The sequence below is a fragment of the Cicer arietinum genome, chromosome 4 (assembly GCF_000331145.2).
Source record: "Cicer arietinum cultivar CDC Frontier isolate Library 1 chromosome 4, Cicar.CDCFrontier_v2.0, whole genome shotgun sequence".
Taxonomy (NCBI): domain Eukaryota; kingdom Viridiplantae; phylum Streptophyta; class Magnoliopsida; order Fabales; family Fabaceae; genus Cicer; species Cicer arietinum.
In genome coordinates this window covers 61,072,704-61,091,340 of record NC_021163.2, presented here as the reverse complement: position 1 = coordinate 61,091,340, position 18,637 = coordinate 61,072,704, and the positions used below count along the sequence as shown (strand labels likewise).

At 28.7% G+C, this 18,637-nt stretch overlaps 2 protein-coding genes across 3 annotated transcripts; one reads left to right on the top strand and one right to left on the bottom strand.

Moving 5' to 3' along the window:
• Positions 1–447: 447 nt before the first annotated feature.
• On the bottom strand, positions 448–5,488 carry LOC101490392 (protein phosphatase 2C 50-like). 2 transcript variants are annotated; one of them, XM_004498787.3, is made up of 6 exons: positions 5,357–5,488; positions 5,072–5,156; positions 3,391–4,661; positions 2,994–3,311; positions 2,807–2,912; positions 448–1,161 (listed from the first exon to the last, which is right to left on the bottom strand). In XM_004498787.3, exons 3-6 carry the CDS (start codon positions 4,270–4,272, stop codon positions 827–829), a joined length of 1,641 nt encoding a protein of 546 aa, XP_004498844.1. In that variant the 5' UTR covers positions 4,273–4,661; positions 5,072–5,156; positions 5,357–5,488; the 3' UTR covers positions 448–826. The 2 variants fall into 2 exon arrangements, with proteins under 2 accessions (XP_004498844.1, XP_004498845.1); XM_004498788.4 differs by lacking the exon at positions 5,357–5,488 and adding an exon at positions 5,254–5,356.
• Positions 5,489–14,615: 9,127 nt separating this feature from the next.
• Positions 14,616–17,932, top strand: LOC101489742 (serine/threonine-protein kinase RIPK-like). The gene is made up of 5 exons (XM_004498783.4): positions 14,616–15,190; positions 15,437–15,572; positions 15,928–16,064; positions 16,276–16,399; positions 17,225–17,932. Exons 1-5 carry the CDS (start codon positions 14,801–14,803, stop codon positions 17,599–17,601), a joined length of 1,164 nt encoding a protein of 387 aa, XP_004498840.1. The 5' UTR covers positions 14,616–14,800; the 3' UTR covers positions 17,602–17,932.
• The last annotated feature ends 705 nt before the right edge of the window (positions 17,933–18,637 follow it).

Here is an 18,637-nt window from a genome sequence, read left to right as displayed (position 1 = left end):
TCACTCTTCAAATTTAATACCATGAATTAAAAACTACTTATAGATTAGGCTCATGAGAGAATTGATGCATTGTACCCTTATAAAATTTTCTAATATTTGACTAAACTACACATAAAAACTTAGTAAAGGAAAACATCTCAAGCCACAAGGAAATAAAAAATATTAGAAAGAAAAATGCATCAATGAAGATGCTCCAATAATAGATAAGCCAAATTCCAATACACTACTAGTTACTTTCACCATCAAGTGGAAAACCACAATATGCTTCTTAAGCACAAATTTTTGTGACTGTCTCCCACCATCTTTGCTGCAGTGTAACCACTGACCATTGATACTAATCCACCACCAACAAACATTTATAAACTAAGCTCAATTTTGCAACATAATTATCAAAAAGGAATGTGAATCAATGAGGTAAGAGATAAACATGAGACAGTGGAACACAAATTGAAAACCACTTACAAATTAGTTACTGCTTTATAAACACACAAAGCTCAAATAATATTCAAGTAAATGCCTCACAGAGCCTTTTTGTACTCGGAGGCATAATAATGAATACAATATATGATAAAAAGATGCCAAAAGGCATTGGAAAATGTCACTATTATCTCTACAATAAGTAGCTAAGATTTACATAGCTCAAATCAAATCAAATCCAATGCAGTACAGTGAAACAAGGTGACTCTTAATTAGTTGAGTTCTAGGTAAGATGTATTATAGTACAGAGAATGCTATGCCCCGGTGAAAAATTAATGGGCCAAAAACTATATTGGACTATATTATGCTTCTATAGTAGGATAATATTATTTAGACAACCGCAAAATCATCATGTCTTGCTCTTATACTTACGTTGAGGCTTCAAATCGACAACGATCACGGTGATGTTGTCTTTGCTTCCTTTCTGAAGTGCGCGGTTCGATAGGAACTCTGCTGCTGCTTGTGCAGCAGGATCAATTCCTTCACCCCTTTCTAAGGGTAGTTCTAAGTTGTTTTTCTTGTACCAGAGAAGTATGCGTTTTCGAGCTAGGTCGCACACCTCTTCATTTGTCATCACATCCCACAGACCATCACTGGCTAGAATGAGACATTCATCCTCTTTTGCACGAGGAAGGAACTGAACTTCTGGTTCTGGAATAATCCACGGTTTCAAATATCTATCACCTACACATCACAACAAGGGTAAACAGAAACAGTTACATCATAACAAACACTGCACACAATTGTAGAACAAACAATCAATGCCAACTTTGTGCATTTTCCATTCATATCTAAAAATTAAACTCAAATATTTGATTTTCTTTAGAACTAAAGTTTATTGAAGACTCAAATTTCAATATTGTCCTGTTACTACAAGCAAAAGTTGTTGAAACCACTAGCAGAAAGAGAATAACAATGATCTGACGAGAAATCTTTCGATAAGACCCTCAACATCACGCAAAGTTTCCCTCATCAGAAATATTAAACATTCATTGCAAAGAACAATAAGATAACGACTGTAGCCAATAAGATATTCTATATCTTCTTTTATTATGAACAAAAAACAAGAGGGGCCTATGGGAGGAGGCGCAAGGACTGGTACTTGATGATTTCCTCTAGCAGCCTTTGGACTAGCTCTGATAAATAAACCAAAACTAAATTGGACATCTAAATGCAAGTTATTCATTTCATTCCCTCTGCATTGATCATTGGGCTTAACTGAAAAAAATGTACCAAAAACTATAATCTAAAAATTGTAGGCTTAACTGATCTTTGTCCTTTATGTTCAATCGGATACATCTTCAATAATTATTGAAGAACTGGTACAAAGGGATAACAAAAGGCTATCTTTAAACATTCCAGAAAGAATAGGATGAAATGGAAATATTGGTTTCCCCTGTTCTAGGATGATTAACAAGGGAATGAAAGGAAAGTGGTAAACAATTATAAGCATAAAAAATTCATTATAACCCTTGAGAACTTCAAGTGAAGTGATGTAAAGTGATAATGAAAACATTTTAAACAAGAGTTTACACATTCCATTTCATTATTCTGATTCAGATGGGAACGTATAAGCAATTTTCAGAGGGAATCATGCTCCTCATACTCACTTCAAACCCATTAATTTGAAACACTTTATATACGGTAAAATTGTACTTAAAAACTTTCAAAATAAAAGCATAGATTTCCTTTTAAATATTCCAGTTCAAATGGGAACATAAAGAAAATTTCTGGGAGAATGATTCCCCTGATATTCACTAAACCTCATTAATTAAAAGAAAACACATAGTATTCCTGTTTGATCAGACATTTATACATTTCAAATACATCAAATCCAAAGAGATAAGAGTGCATACAAAGGGAACTCAACAAGCATATGCTTTTTTCATTTTAAAAAGATAATAATCACAAATGTACTGAGAAAAGCAAGCCCATGTAATCAGCAACTCTCACTAAAAGACTTCTAGGAAACTCAAATTAGTACACAAAATAGATACCGTTACGAACTGGATCAGACTATAGAAGAAAATGGAGTTTATAATATGAAAGCACTACTAAAGTCCAGCTATTTGAGAGACCTGGTTCTCTCCCCCTCAAAGTCCCTCTCCAAAACTAAAGATACCCTCTCAAGTCTCTCATTTGAATCATCTACAGTCTCTATTCTTACACCCTCTAACAAACTCCGATTACCAAAGTCTCTTTTCCCTAAAAACCGAAAGGTTAGGACTAAAAAAAAAACTAACTAGTTTACTAGTAACCAGCTAAAGGATTACCAATCAAAGATATAACAGCACAAATGAAGTAAAATTTATGATTACGAAGTACATACCAATTGACCTTGACATTGCAAGAACACCAAATACACGATGACCATTCCACTGTATCACCTTTCCTCCAGCTGCTTCAATTCTTGCATATTCATCTTCTCGGTTCGGCTAGCATATCAAAACCAAAAAAACACCAGTTAAAAGCTTAAATTTTTAACGGAGATCCGAAACATTTTAGAAGCAGCTTACTTTATGGTCCACTGATAATGCTATAGGCTCTTTTCCACGACATAGAACGGCTCTTGAATCACCACAATTTGCAACTATGATATGCGATGAACATATAAGTGCAACAACAGCAGTGGAGCCAACAGTTTCTGGAGCAACAGCTTCATCATTAACTTTTCCTCCAACTTCAGCATCAACCTTTAAGAAACAATTGGTGAAAACTTTTTTCCATTGATCTTGACAACCATCCTTGATATTTCCGTTGATTAAACCTTGCTTCACAAATTCTATTTCCTCAGCCAACGCCATATGGATGCGTTCGCGACAATAATTTGCCACCTGAATAAGGAAAGCAAGCTCAACTTGAAGGGCAATACACACAATAACTATGATAAGAAATAATCAAAATAAATTTTACCTGACAGCCACCATGGCCATCATATACTCCAAAGAAATGGGTCATCTGTGGCCTAAAACACCTGTTGATTCTATCATGTGCTCTATCGCCAATTAGCATCTCAATAGGAATGGTCAAAAATCGAGGAACCGTTGCAAGTGCGTCTTCCATTTCAGGTCTTCTTCCACATAGGGATATGAATCCCCATAGCGGCGTATAATCCAAATCAAAAACACTCCGAACAACTGTTACACTCACTGCCTCTTCCTGAGGCAGCTGATGTATGGAAGGATTTAGGCCTGATTCAACTCCAGTCTCTCGGTCAAGACTGACATCAACAGCTGGAGTTCCACTCATAATATCCGTATCAACATTCAACTCCCCCAAATCGGCAGCTGGAGCAACAATATTAACAGGACAGATGCTCTTCTCGATGTCTATCAAACATGGTGTCCCTACTTCTGAAGTAGTATCAGAAGCGACGAACTCCTCTCCACCTATGCTACTATTCTCACTAACAACCGATAGAGAACACGAGCTATCAATAAACTGTTCACCTTCCAATGATAACGAATCCTCCTCCTCACTTTCTGGGGCTAAAGCTACATCACCACCAACCGTATCACTTTTATTTTGCGATATCATATCCATCAAAGAACTTTCTTCTTCCCTATCCAATGCCATCGGTGTGACTTTTGTAATACCAATTTCAACATCCAAATTACCACTGTCCGAGCCTACAACTGTCTCGGTGGAAACCTTAGTTAAAGAATTAGACAACGAACCTGTGTCTGCCATCACCTTAAATCTCGATACATCCATGTGTGTAGCTATTATTGAGTTATCACAGACTATGTTACCTACTATTAATGGCACTGTAACTACATACAACACCTCCTCCATTGAAATCCCTATCTAGATAATACAAAAAGTTACCCTCCCACCCCTTTGATATCACAAAACCTTTCATGTTTCAACTAATTGATCACCTTCTATTCTGATTGAAAAATATCTTATAATGTGAAGGGTGACATTTTCCATTCCTAAACAGACCCTATATTGCAAAAGAGGAAGCAAAATCAAGTGATCCAAAACATGAACTAGCTAAAAGTTTGCTGAAATTGAAATGGAGTAATCAGATCTGGTCAACAATAACGAATCCAAACTTCCATTTCATGAAATTTTAACCATAAATTGCTATTGCCAGACCCCTTTTCAAGCACAACAAACTTCTTTTTCTCAACTATCCACTGTCTACCTTTGTCAACAATAGGAACAATAACGGAAACAACCTGAAAACATTAAAAAAAAATACAAACTTTATCTGCACAAAAATAAATTAGACTAAAAAAAATAAAACCCCACCAGTTAAAAAGAGACAAATTTAAAAAGGGGAAGAAAACAACAACACCCCTTATCTACAAACACAAGAAAGAACAAATAGGGTCATGTGAAAGAAACCCAGAAAAAGTGCAAAGTTCTCAAAAATCACAAGAAAACCCTAAAAAGATAACACCCTTTAATTGTTTTCCACATAACACTGTGAGTTGCCTGGATCTGAGGCAACACATCACAAGCTTGCACTCTCTCTAGTCATTATTATTACTACCAAAAAAATAATAATAATAATAATCAATGAATGAATGAACGAAAGTATAAGAAAGGAAAAAACCCAAACAAAAAAAGTGTCACTAATCACTACCTAATTTTGTCAACGGTGTAGGGTCTTGGTTTCTTGAATTCCAACTATCTTTTCTCTCTCTTGTTGATTCTTCTCACATTGACACCTGAAACCCATGGATTGGGAAAAAGCAACATAGCATCATTAACCTTAAAATATAAAAATTAAAATAAAATACATTGGGTTTTTGTTTTTTTCCTTACTTAATAATATTGACCCATTAAATGATAACAGCTCAGTTATGTTCTTTTCTTTGATTGAATATTTTTCTAATATGTTATATTATATGATATACTATATGCATACCTGAGTGATGTGTTGATGGATAAGTGGAAGAATGGGAGGAGAAAACGGATGAGAAAGATGACCTACAAATTTTATTTTATTACTATTTAAAAATATAAAATTATGATTTATTACTCTACTCTAATGAGTGTAGTTTAAAATTTTACATATTTATTATAAAAAAAATAATTAATTTTATCAAATTATGTGAATTTTTTTACTATTACCATTACAAAATATAAGAATATTTTGAAAATTATATATATAGTAATAATTGAAATATAATATAAACAAATTAAATTATTACTATATTAAAAATAGAAAATAAAGTTTATTTTAAAACAAACTTTTTTTTTATTAAAGCCACATTTATCTTGAGATATAAGAGTATAAGGAAAATGGTTTGAAAGAGAAAGGGACAATAAGTTGTGTATAGTGAGAGGAAAAGGAAGAGAGTGCACAGATGTCAAATCTTGAAGAGCATATTAAATCTTCTCCACTCATACATCCATTCATTTATTATAAGCTTCAATATATTGTGTGTGTGCTTTAAAAGGAATCATGCAATACATGATAAGTCTCTATTGTTGGAAAAACATTTCACTCCTATTGAAATATTGTGCTCTTATTGAAATATTGTGTATAGGGAATTATTTATGAAAAAGTATTGGATTAAAATGTTTTCAGACTTTATAAAATTTTAATTTTTTAATTTTGTTTTTTATAAAATAAAAATAGAATATTTAATTTCTATAAAATTATCATGCATGTAATTTTAGTTTATGTTATTAAGACAACATATATTTTTTAATGAAATTGTTCATGTATATTTATGACATTATAAAAAGTTTTTCACAAAAAATGAGTTCAAAATTTAATTTTTAAATCCATATTTGTGTTGTTTTTATCTTTATATTTTAACATTTAAAAAATCTATATTTAATTCATTTAAAATTAAAAATTCTAATTTTTTGTAGAGGATCTTTTTATAATATTCTAAATATTATTGTAAAAAATAATTTAAATTTTTTAAAATTAAATTATAATTAATCATGTTTTATTTCAGTATTAACAAAAAGTAATTACTGAATAATTTTGTAAAAACTAAAAAATATATTTTTATTTTATATAAATTTAAAATTGAAAGGTGAAAATTTTATAAGGATTAAAAGCATATTTAATCCAAAAATATTTTGTTATAAAATTTAAATCATTTATTTATCTGCATGGTATCTCATCAAAGTCATTATCGTAAAAAAAAAGTCATTGAAGAATTATTAAATGATATGAATTTTCTGATAAATATTTAAGAGAAGAAAATATTTTTCATGTGTTCAAACAATTTTCTCATAATAATAACATTTAAAATATTGAAATATATATATCATAAAAAGAAAAGATCATTTAAAATATTTTTTTATTGGTTCTCTTGTAATAATTGTGCATTTCTTCATTTATATATAAAAATAAAATAAAATAATAATCCCCAACAAAAGTTAGTTTGGGTTGTAAGGAGACAACCCATGTCTCACAACAGTCTGAGCTTAAATTTCATTGTTTATGCAAAAACATCATTGTACCTTTATATGAGTCAAAAAATATGTGAATCCATTTTGAACTTTGAGGATATCACGGTATTTGGTGAGCCCAATCTCATATTCATTAATTTTTTTTAGGTTTTATAGAAGTCTTAATTCGTCTATTATTATCAATTTAAAAAATTAGGTTTTTTATTTTAAAAATCGATAATTTTTTAAATTTTTAAACTAAAAATAATACAATATAACGTATTTTAAAGGCTAAATTACATTTGTGTTCCCTTAACTTAATTTCAGGTAACGTTTTAGTCATTTATCTTTTTTTTTTCCCGACTTGGTCCTTTATTTTAATTTTAAGTGACAATTTGATATTTTATGTTTTAAAATTTCAACAATGATATCCTTTTTTATACAAAAGTTCAAAAAAAATTTCAATCAAAACTCATAAAATTAATTATATTCTTCAATATAATACAAATTTCATCAAATTCGTAACGTAAATCTTCAAATAAACTCATATTTTCATACTTTATTTGATATTGTTAGGAATAAAGGACTAAATCGGGAGGAAAAAAAAGATAAAGGACTAAAACGTTACCTGGAATTAAGTTAAGGGACCACGAATGTAATTTAGCCTATTTTAAATAACGTGAGATACAATTTTATAATATTGACATTAATTAAATTAGAAATATGAACAATTTCTGAAGTTGAAAGTTAATTTTTAATAATATTTTGTTTTAATTTTATGGGTGTTAATTATTCTAAATCATCATATTATATTATATGACACGTTATTTAAAATATGTTACATCGCTATTTTTTAGTTAAAAAATCAGAGAAAAAATATATCAAAATTGTTGACTTTTAAAATAGAAGATTAATTTTATAAATCAATAAAAATATAATACTAAAACTACAATTAAATCAAATAATTATTATAAAAAATCGTAATCATACCTTTATACGTAGCTAACTAACGAGATTATGTAGAGAATAGGGAGTGGAATTATATATTTATAGATAAGAAATAAATTGAAATGTAACTTCTTTTAGAAATTAAATAAAAATTTCAAAAGTAATTAATTTTTTTTAAACAGTTATTTTGTTACGAAAAAACTGCAACTAACGAACTCTATTTGATTTGCGATTTAGTATTACAATCTATTTGTTAAGTTGTTTAGAGATGCCATAATTGTGAGTTTGGACTTTGAAGTCTAAAGAAAATGTATCATGGAAGAGATGTGTTATTGTAATGAAGCTATATTTGTGCTTTTAATTATTACATATTGAAACAACACAACTCAAATTTAAAATAATATATTCGTTCTCCTCTTCTTCTTTCCATTCCTCACCAAAATACACTTTATATGATCTCACAATTACTTATCAGGAGGATTGAACTTGTCTGAAAAAAGTATAGGTTTCACTGAAAATGAACTCACACCATTAGATTAATTTATTGTTGGTATCTCATTGTCACCGTTGCATAAAAATTTCATTCCAATTTATTTTATGCTCAAGGTAAGATATATTCTATTCGAACATTTTTAAATCAATAGAACTTCTTATAATAATTTTTAGCAAAAAAATATACTTTGCATAATAATACTCTTGGAAACTAAGAATGTTCTTGATGTTGAGTGTCAAGAACGTTAAATGAATTAAGTTTAAATGAAATTATCGAAATGTTAATAATTAAATTAAATTAGATGAATCTATATTAAGTTTAAACTTTTTATATTTTAACATTTAAAAAATCTATATTTAATTTATATTTAATTCAGTTTTGTAATTGAAATTAAGTTTTAATTATACGTGATCAACTAATTAACTAACCACTTGTTTAGTTAGTTAGTTATGTATAAAGTAGTTAGAAACAATATAATAGAAGCGATGTATAAATAGTATAATCATTACTCAATAAAGATAACTCTTAAGTTCATTAATTCACATTCTATCATCTTTTTTTATTTTTCTTGCACTTCAATTAGAATAGCGTAAACGCTAATAAATATTTCTTTATTAAACAAGAGGTTGCTAGGCCCCAAATAGAAACCAATCCTCGTAAAGAGAAAACTATCATCCATCCTTTTATTTTTATCTCTCACACATGAAAATATTCTTTTTTATACTATACTATTTGATAGTCAAAATTTTCAAAATGTTTGAAAGAAATTAAAATTTTATATGAATTTGAAATTTTTGAAATGTAAGTTTTTTTCAAAAAAAATTAAAAATTTAAAAATATAAATGAATATAAAACTTTCAAAATACAAATTTTCTAAAAGTTTAAAAGAATTTCAAAACTTTTAATCAATGCGAAACTTCCTAAATGCAAATTTTCTATAATTTTGAAATAAAATTTGTAAATTTGGATAAATATGAAACTTCTGAAATGCAATATTTTCAAAAGTTTTATTTTTATTTTTAAATATGGATGAATGTGAAACTTTCGAAATGAAACTTTTGCAAAAATTTTTTAAAAAAAAAATTGAAGACTTTAGATGAATATGAAACTTCCAAAATGTGATTTTTCAAATGTTTAAAAATAAATTGAAATTTTTGATGAATGTGAAACTTCCGATATACAATTTTTTTGAAGTTTAATAAAATGTCGAAAATTTGAATAAATGTGAAATTTTCAAAATGCAGTTTTTTCATAATTAAAAAAAAATCAAAATTTTGGATAAACACAACTTTTAAAATGCAATTTTTCAAAAATTCTTTCAAAAAATTGAAATTATTGAAATGTTAATAATTTCAAAAAAAAATTGACTATCAAATAGTACATAAAAAAAAAAATTATCAAATATTCTTTCAGATACTTTGAGGGAATGTGAGGTAAAAGTCAGGAGGTGGATAATAAATCTATTCCAAATAAATTCTCACTCATTTTAGTGGATCTAAAGGGGATTGGTCTATTTCATAACAACATTTTTCTATTCATACTATTGTATTAGTCGTTTAAATACATACCAAATCAAAAATTGCGTATACATTTAATATGGTGGGATACAAATTTGAGCTCACACTTTTTCTTTTGATGTACTTTTATTAATATCACTGTGTATAAATTTTGTTTACACTATTTTTATTGCACAAGCGTAAAATAAAAATAAAAAGTAAAAGAAGAATGTCAAATTTGGTCCAGGAAAAAGTATCTAATATAAAGTAGAATAAAACGTACCTTCTAACTTCTTAGATGGTATACAAATTTTGTCTATTAATAATGTAATTAAAATTCTAAACTAAAACAAGTTAATTGTCTCTAAAATTTTAAATAATTAGCATTTATATCTCTCTCATGACCTTTTAAATAATTTGTAATTTCATTCATAAATTTATGTACCTAACAATAAATTGTTTAAAAGTTAAAATATTTATAAAAACTGATTAGTTGAGGGATTGAATTACAATTTAATGACAACTTGAGAGACTCAATTACTACTTTTCATAGCTCTGATTCTTATTAAGAGCATCTCCAACGGTAGCCAAAATGAGTTCGTCTGCCAGGTGTAACTGTCAATTTTTTACGAGTTTACTAATGTGCCAAGTTGTCATCACCGTTTTCTCACGAAGTAACGGTACTTTGTTACCGTTACCTTTTATTTGTATTAATTTATGAATAATAAATAAATAATTTGTTAGTGGTGGACCCTTTTTAATGAATATGTGAGTTCACCGTTGGAGTAAAAATTGAATAGATTATCTCAATATGATGTGACATGATAGACCTCATTCAATGAACCCATATTGAGTTCACCGTTGGAGATGCTCTAAGAAATCTTCGAATAATTCAAAGAACTCTTAAAGTAATTTAAAAAAAGATACTATGGGCCAAAATAAAGTAGGGGAATTAATACTTTTCCTCCACATACAACACCACTTCACTAAGCAAGCATCAAAGAATATAACTCAAACTTCTAGCTTCCAAAATACCAAATGCAAAGCTATAAACAAATGCCAACATATTCTCCAACATTATTTCATTCAATCTATATAATCACTAACCCAAATCTGACTATCTGACAAATTCACCTTGCCATATAAACACACCTTCCTTATTTTCTCCAAACACAAGCAACCTAACTACTTAAGCTCAAATGGGCCATAACAAAAATCTAGGATTCACCAAAAAAAGTTGGTTTCAATGGACCACAAATGTTGTATTCATGTTACTAGCTTTGTTTGCAACAATGACATTGGAGATTGAAGACAAAGTTGAAGAAGAGCCATCAAGTGGTTTATTATGCATTAGTGAATGTGTCACATGTCCTACAATATGTTCACCACCACCTCCTAAACTAGTAACATCAAATTCAAATCATCCTCCTCCTTCACTCCTAACACCAAATAATAATAATCCTCCACCTCCTCCTTTATTAACATCATATACACCCCCTTTTCCACTCATACACCCTCCAAATTCTCCACTCTTAACACAAAATCCACCACCACCTCCTTTATTAACATCATATCCACCACCACTTCCACTCACAGCATCACATTCTCCTCCTCCTTCTCCTCCACTTCTAAAATCATATCCTCCACCATCACTAAGTCTTCCACCACCACTTTTGACTATGTCGCCGCCGGCCCCTTCATCACATTCTTCAGGGGAAGCTCCTCCACCACCTTTGAAATCCTCACCTTCTTCAGGCTCGACACAAGGACAACCTAACGTAATTGGTGATTCACCACATAACTATCCATATCCCTATTACTACTATTATGCCTCATGTGCATCTCATTTTTCTAATCATATTTTACCCTTCTTTATTGTATTAATGTTCCTTCATCAAATAGTATTTGCTTGCTAAGTGATAACAAGTAATTGTATGTAGTGTACAAAATTTTATAGAAACATAGAATTATATATCTGTGAGGAAAATAATTTGGAATTGTCATATATTTTATGTAATTAATACTAATCCTCTGTAATTTGTGAGTAAATTGAAGTTGATTATAGTTTGGCTTTTTCTTTTTAACATAGTACTCTAATTAGTTCAATTTCTCGGTGCTAATTAGTTTAACATAGTACTGTAATTTGTTTTTTGTTTTATAGTGTGAAACATACATGTGGTGCATTCATATTTATTTTGATCGATACACCATACACGTGACGAATTGTATTATTTGGTTTATGAAAATAAGTGTATGAGTGTCTTAAGCCATGTTTTTTTAAGATGGTTACATTCTTAATAGAAGAGAATCGTTGATGCTTAATAAGTGGTTTGTATTGTTGGACTCATTACTACGTATAGAATCAAATTTTTCAATTGTTGTGTCGACTTTGGTGGGTGCAACATAACAAATTTCTTCTAGTGTACATAGAGATATCATTGTAGAGGATTATCCTAAAAAGCATTTATCACACTAATTTAATTATTAATCAGAAATACTATTTTTGTACATTTTTAAATGCTAATTAATTACTTTTATTTTCATGCAGTAGTTGCTATTTCTATTTTGATTTCTTGAATAGTTCCTTGATAAATGTGTTTTATATATACGTGTGAGAGAGAAAGGGGGTAAGATAAACAGAGTATTATTATATCATTGATTATTAATTAGGATATACTTTAGTAATCTTTCAAAATGATTTAAGTATTCATACTTACAATATTTAATTAAGTATAAAAATTAAATACTATTAAGCTATCATCAGAAAACGTATTAAGTAAGCCAACTTCCTTGGCAATGTAAGGATAAGCAGAATTAATGGAGATTTAGATAAGCCTTTTGATGATGAGGTGCTTGCTCATGCTTCTGCATATATATATATATATATATAACGGTAATTAATTTCCAAATGATTATTACTTTTGCGGTATTTTACAAATGTTTTCTATGAGCGATGGAAGTGGTTGTGGGTTAGATTAATTTGTTCAACACTTGAACCTTTTTCTTTGACCTTCCCATCATATTGCATATTATTTTTTTTCACTAATTAAAATTATTTATCTTACAATAGATTTCAAAATAATATCTAAACCCTTCTAAAGTCCTTTTGGCTGTACTGAGGCAGGCGCATTTGATTGCTTTTATACGACTCTATGAAAAAAAAAAACATCTAAGTCCATAAAACAAAAATAAAACAAATCCAAGACCAATCTTATTATATATGAACATGCGTTGCTTGAAGTTATTCTAGAAGCTGTCCCCCTTGTTGAATCACATTATTAAGATTTAAAAGAAACGTGTCGTTGTCTCTTGCTAACGTGTGATAATGACATCCTAACAACAATCATAATCCAAAGGAGTTTTTTTTCTTCTTATAAATAAAATCATAAAGAAATTTGTGTTCTCAAATTCAAATATAAAATATAGTATTTAATTTAATACTATTAATATTTATCGGTTGAGTTAAGACTTCTACAATTTAACGAACTTTATCTATCAATATTGAGAAATATATATCAATTATGCTACAAAATGTTTAGCAAAACACAAAGAAGTTTTCTATTGTTATCTATAATATACACCCCTACTACCTATTGATCGATTAAATAAATGATTTGATTTGTGCAACAAATATTTGATAATGTAATTGTTGGTTTAGCACTAATAGAATTATGTTAGACCTCTCCATTTTGCGATCATTCCGGAGAATGTGCATGAATTGCTAAACACAATATGTGGACGGCAAGGGAATGCAAGGTGGAGATAGTACATACATATTTTTGAAAGGGGTTTGAGAGGGGAAGTTTTGTTTAACATTGAAGTCAACAGGTAGGCAAGTTACTTGACCAATAATTAATTGATGATATGTATGACATTAATGATCATGAAAGTTATATAAAAACTAATTCACAAAAATAAGAGTTAAATTTTATTTTGCCAGCTCAAATTGTACTGTGTTGTCTAGTTAGTATCTAAGACTAAGGAAGAAAAAAAAACATTTATAAATTACTGGCATTTCAATCATGTATTACCTTTGTTGAAATTACTTTGAAATTTAGCCAACAAATATGAAGACAAGTTGATTAAATCTTATCAAATGTGATTTATTTGGATGATACTTATCAAAAATACCTTTGAACATGTAACTATAAAAAATGTAAGACTTTTATAATGTTATATATAAATTATAAGATAATAAAATTGTAAATGATATTTTGGAGTACATAGGAGTGTCGTAGCAACAATGGATTAAAGTTAATAATTTTAAAAAAAAAATTGACGTCATATCTCAACTCAAAATTTTAAGATAAATATTTATTTATTTTTGGTCGATATAAATCGACTTAACTATTTACATTTGAACCCAACACCTCTCAAATGACACCAATAGAATGAAAAAATATTTGATATCTTGCTTCTATGTCAAGTTACGTTTAAAGTCAAACTTGGTTTGACTAATCTACTTAATGATTGCACTAAATATAAAATCCATGTTAATTTATCCAATAGAAAATACTTTTACTGCAAGTGTAATTTGCCACTTCAAATTAAATATGCACAAAGCATTCGCTTTCTGAAATTAATTTAAAATATTTGCTACACATAAAAAACATTTGTGTTAAAATAATCAACGATTTACAATTTTAGTCATTTTATAAAATTTAGTCTATTTTCACCGTGTTTGACTTCCAATTTCTTAGAAAGAATTTATTCACTAAAAAATTAAAATATAATAAAAAATCAATATTCATGCATATATGTACAACTTTATACCATCTACATTCAAGTGGACTAGAATTCAAGAAATCTCACACAAATTCTCTTATAAGGTAGTAGGTGAAAGTATACGTACTATAAATTTCTCATCTTTCACTTATTAATATTTTCCATACGGCATCAATCATTAATATTTTTATGTCGTTTTTCTCATTCTTTTATATTCAAAAGTAGAAGTTAATTGCTTGTGAAAAGAAAAGTACATTACAAAGTTATTGCACATACACTATACTAAAAATTCTAGATGACAACTAAAAAGGTAACATGGAAATCTATGATCTTGATCCTAAATTGTTACAAAAGTAAATACCCTTTGGAGGAATCAAAGGAACAAGTTTTAAAACAAGGTTCTTTCCAAAGGCTGTGTTTATCAGATATAAGTAATTCAAGTTCAACTCAAGCAATTGAAGATCTTTCAATATCTTTTGCTGGCTCTAAACTTTATGCATTCACCTTAGAGGAGCTAAAGGAAGCAACACATAGTTTCTCATGGAGTAATATGTTAGGTGAAGGTGGTTTTGGACCTGTTTATAAAGGCTTTGTTGATGATAAACTTAGGCAAGGTTTAAAGGCTCAAACTGTTGCTGTTAAATGTTTAGATTTGGATGGCTTGCAAGGTCATAGGGAGTGGCTGGTTAGCTTTCTTAATTAACAACCCTTGTAGCTTATTAAAATATATATTTAAAAAATATGTCAGAGGTTATTTTTGAAATTGATGATATTTGATAGAATAATCTTTGATTTGTTCGTCAAAAAATCAATTTTAAGATTACATATTTCCTACACAAAATACCACAGTTTGTGAAAAATAACATATTTGTATCTTAGAAGATGTATGAAAAAAATGTTGTTTTGAACATTTTTTAATTTTATTTTCTAGGCAGAGATTATATTTCTTGGACAGTTAAGGCATCCACATCTTGTGAAGTTAATTGGATATTGTTATGAAGATGAACACAGGCTTTTGGTGTATGAATACATGCCAAGAGGTAGCTTGGAGAATCAACTATTCAGAAGTATGTTTCTTTTCTATCTTCTAATTATTCTCATACTTTTCTCACTCTTTTCTTAAAAGGTCAGAAATTAAATTAAGTAGGTAGTATATAATCATTAAGACTTTTTCATTTTTGGTACATAAAGTCCATAAGTTATTTATTTATTTATGTATATCAGTAGTAACTCACTTTAAAGTCAAACTTGATCAATTACAAGATCATGATGACTAAATAATTTTGTTCTTATGTATTATATGTATTAATGAAACACACTTATTTGTTTCAAATCTATCATTAGTTTTGTTGAGTATGATGAGAAACTCTTACACTTAACACAAGAATTTGGATTCTTTACCATAAACCAACAATTATGCAGGGTACTCTGCTGCTATGCCATGGTCAACTAGGATGAAAATTGCATTAGGAGCTGCTAAGGGTTTGGCTTTCCTTCATGAAGCAGATAAACCTGTAATATATAGAGATTTCAAAGCTTCAAATGTCTTACTAGACTCGGTATGTTATCTATGAAACATGAACACAAACACCACACAATACTAACTTCGACTTATTAACACTGATAATAATTTGAAAGAAAAAAAAATTGAATTGAATGTAATTATATATATTGGTGTTGTATCCGACACTAACATATGTCAGACACCGAACACACCTTCTGATATATTAGGAAATTAATGTGGATCTTTTTATCTCCCTCTAAATACAGGATTATACAGCTAAACTCTCAGATTTTGGACTAGCTAAGGATGGACCTGAAGGGGAAGAAACACATGTAACAACGCGTATAATGGGAACACATGGTTATGCTGCTCCCGAGTACATCATGACAGGTATATTTACATTGCCATAAAAAATGTTAACCTAGTTCCAACCGCATATAATGCTGCATAAAACCAAGGTTTTCCTCGCTTGTATCACGATTCTTAACATTGCACTTAAATGTGATTGATGTAGCTTCAATCATAGTCGTGAATACATCAAAACTTTGATATGTTGACCCAATTTGCACTTGTGGACCTTTTCAAAAAATCTATCTAAAACAATTAGGTCATGTCTAGACAAATAACATTTTAATTATAATAAAATGTTTATGATTAAGTTATTTTTGTAGTAAAAGATAAAGTAAAGTGAAATTGTTTTATATATAAGCTATACAAATTCTTTTCGTGAGTTATTTTGAAGAGTTTAGAAAAATAAACAAAAAATAATTTATAGATATGTTATAAGTTCTTCCAATAAACTCTTCCAAATCATATCGCAAGTGTTTATGTCAGTAGAAAAATTCAAATAAACCAATCCAAAACTATGGGTAGTATATTACAATTCACATAAAGAATTAATCGAAGTACTCGTACATAACTAAAAATAAATGGAAAAAAAATCATGAACTTAAGTTTTTTCAAATGAAGTACTTTATTTTTTTAAGTAGAAAATACACTTTGATTATTTTGTCACTTCATTGATTTCTAAGGTCCAAAAGACAAATTTAGTCTTCTTCATAACTCAATGACACTTTTTTTTTTCACAATAAAATTCAATGACACTTTTTTAGTTAAGTATTTAGTTTAGATATATCAAATTTTCAAATATCATTTTTGTTTATATTTCATTAAGAAGAAAGTAAATCTTATCTAATTGATTATATTTATATATAGGTCACCTCACAACAAAGAGTGATGTGTATAGCTATGGAGTGGTTCTACTGGAATTGCTTACAGGAAAAAGGGTAGTGGACAAGTCCCTGCAATCAAAAAGAGGGAAGAGCTTAGTGGAATGGGCAAGGCCTATGTTAAGAGATCCAAAGAAACTACACCGTATCATAGACCGTAGACTTGAAGGTCAATTTCCTATGAAAGGAGCTATAAAGGTTGCTATGTTGGCTTTCAAATGTTTGTGTCACCACCCAAATCCAAGACCTTCCATGAGTAATGTTGTTAAGATTTTGGAACCACTTCAAGATTTTGACGATGTTTTCATTGGTCCTTTTGTTTATGTTGCCGTAAATGAAAATGGTGACAAAGATCAAATATAGTACTAGCAACTAGCACTCCTCACCAAAGTAGATAAATATTATAGCATATACAAACAAACAAAAAATTAAATTAAAAGAAAAATAGTGATATTCTTATTTCATCTTAAGGGATAGGTGGAACTTCAAAATCATAAAGCATGATTCAAAACTATAGGTGCGAATTTCTAGTGTTGAAAACTTTCTAGTCACTATAGTTTGTTTGTCTATGTCGTTAGATATAGATAAGTTTCACATTGTAATTTTCATAAAATAGAGAATTTAAAATCTCAAATCTTGATGGATGAGTGAAATCTTTAATGGAATAAATATTATGCTTTTCTATTATCAACCAGATATTTCTATATCTAATAAGTACTACCACATGGAAACTCAAGTTATCAAAAGTGATAAAGGTTTGATGACGTACTCCAAGAAAACATCTTTGTATTCTAGTTTGGAGATATCTTCAAACTCTAGTATATAGAATACACAGACCCTCAATTTCAAATCCTAGTTTGATAAATGTGAAAACTTATTATATTTTCCAATACCTCAAACCATGATAATCACAAATATTAGTTTTACTTTTACAATATGGACAAAAGAAGATGAATATGTAAGATTACCATGGTTCGATATCGGTTAAACAAAATGAACAAAAAATTGAAACGTTATTTATTAAGTTTTAGTTTAACCAATAAATATTAAGTTAGATGTCTTGTATTAATTCAAAATCAATACTTTGTAGTTGTATAATTAATTATTTGTCATATCTTTTAAAACAAAACAAAAAAATATATTTTATGCAAGTTCGGAGATAATCATTAATTTTAACAAAAATTTATATTTAAAATTTAGATATTATGACCTATCAATTGAAAAATTTTAAACCACAAAAATATATGTACGAAGAAATTATCAAATCATGTATTGTCGGTCTTTATTTATGTACTTATTAAAATAATTATCGTATTTGATTATTTTATATACATTAAAAAAAATTATAAATAAAAAAATAAAAATGTAGATTTTATTCAGTTATTTTTATTAACTATTA

Excerpts from the sequence above, each read along its gene's own strand:
- LOC101490392 (XM_004498787.3), bottom strand. The coding sequence starts at position 4,272 with ATGGAGGAGGTGTTGTATGTAGTTACAGTGCCATTAATAGTAGGTAAC. Across the intron at positions 3,312-3,390 it reads ATGGCCATGGTGGCTGTCAG|GTGGCAAATTATTGTCGCGA; the intron begins GTAAAATTTATT and ends TTCCTTATTCAG. Across the intron at positions 1,162-2,806 it reads TGCAATGTCAAGGTCAATTG|GTGATAGATATTTGAAACCG; the intron begins GTATGTACTTCG and ends TGTGATGTGTAG.
- LOC101489742 (XM_004498783.4), top strand. The coding sequence starts at position 14,801 with ATGACAACTAAAAAGGTAACATGGAAATCTATGATCTTGATCCTAAAT. Across the intron at positions 16,065-16,275 it reads CAAATGTCTTACTAGACTCG|GATTATACAGCTAAACTCTC; the intron begins GTATGTTATCTA and ends CTCTAAATACAG. Across the intron at positions 16,400-17,224 it reads TCCCGAGTACATCATGACAG|GTCACCTCACAACAAAGAGT; the intron begins GTATATTTACAT and ends ATTTATATATAG.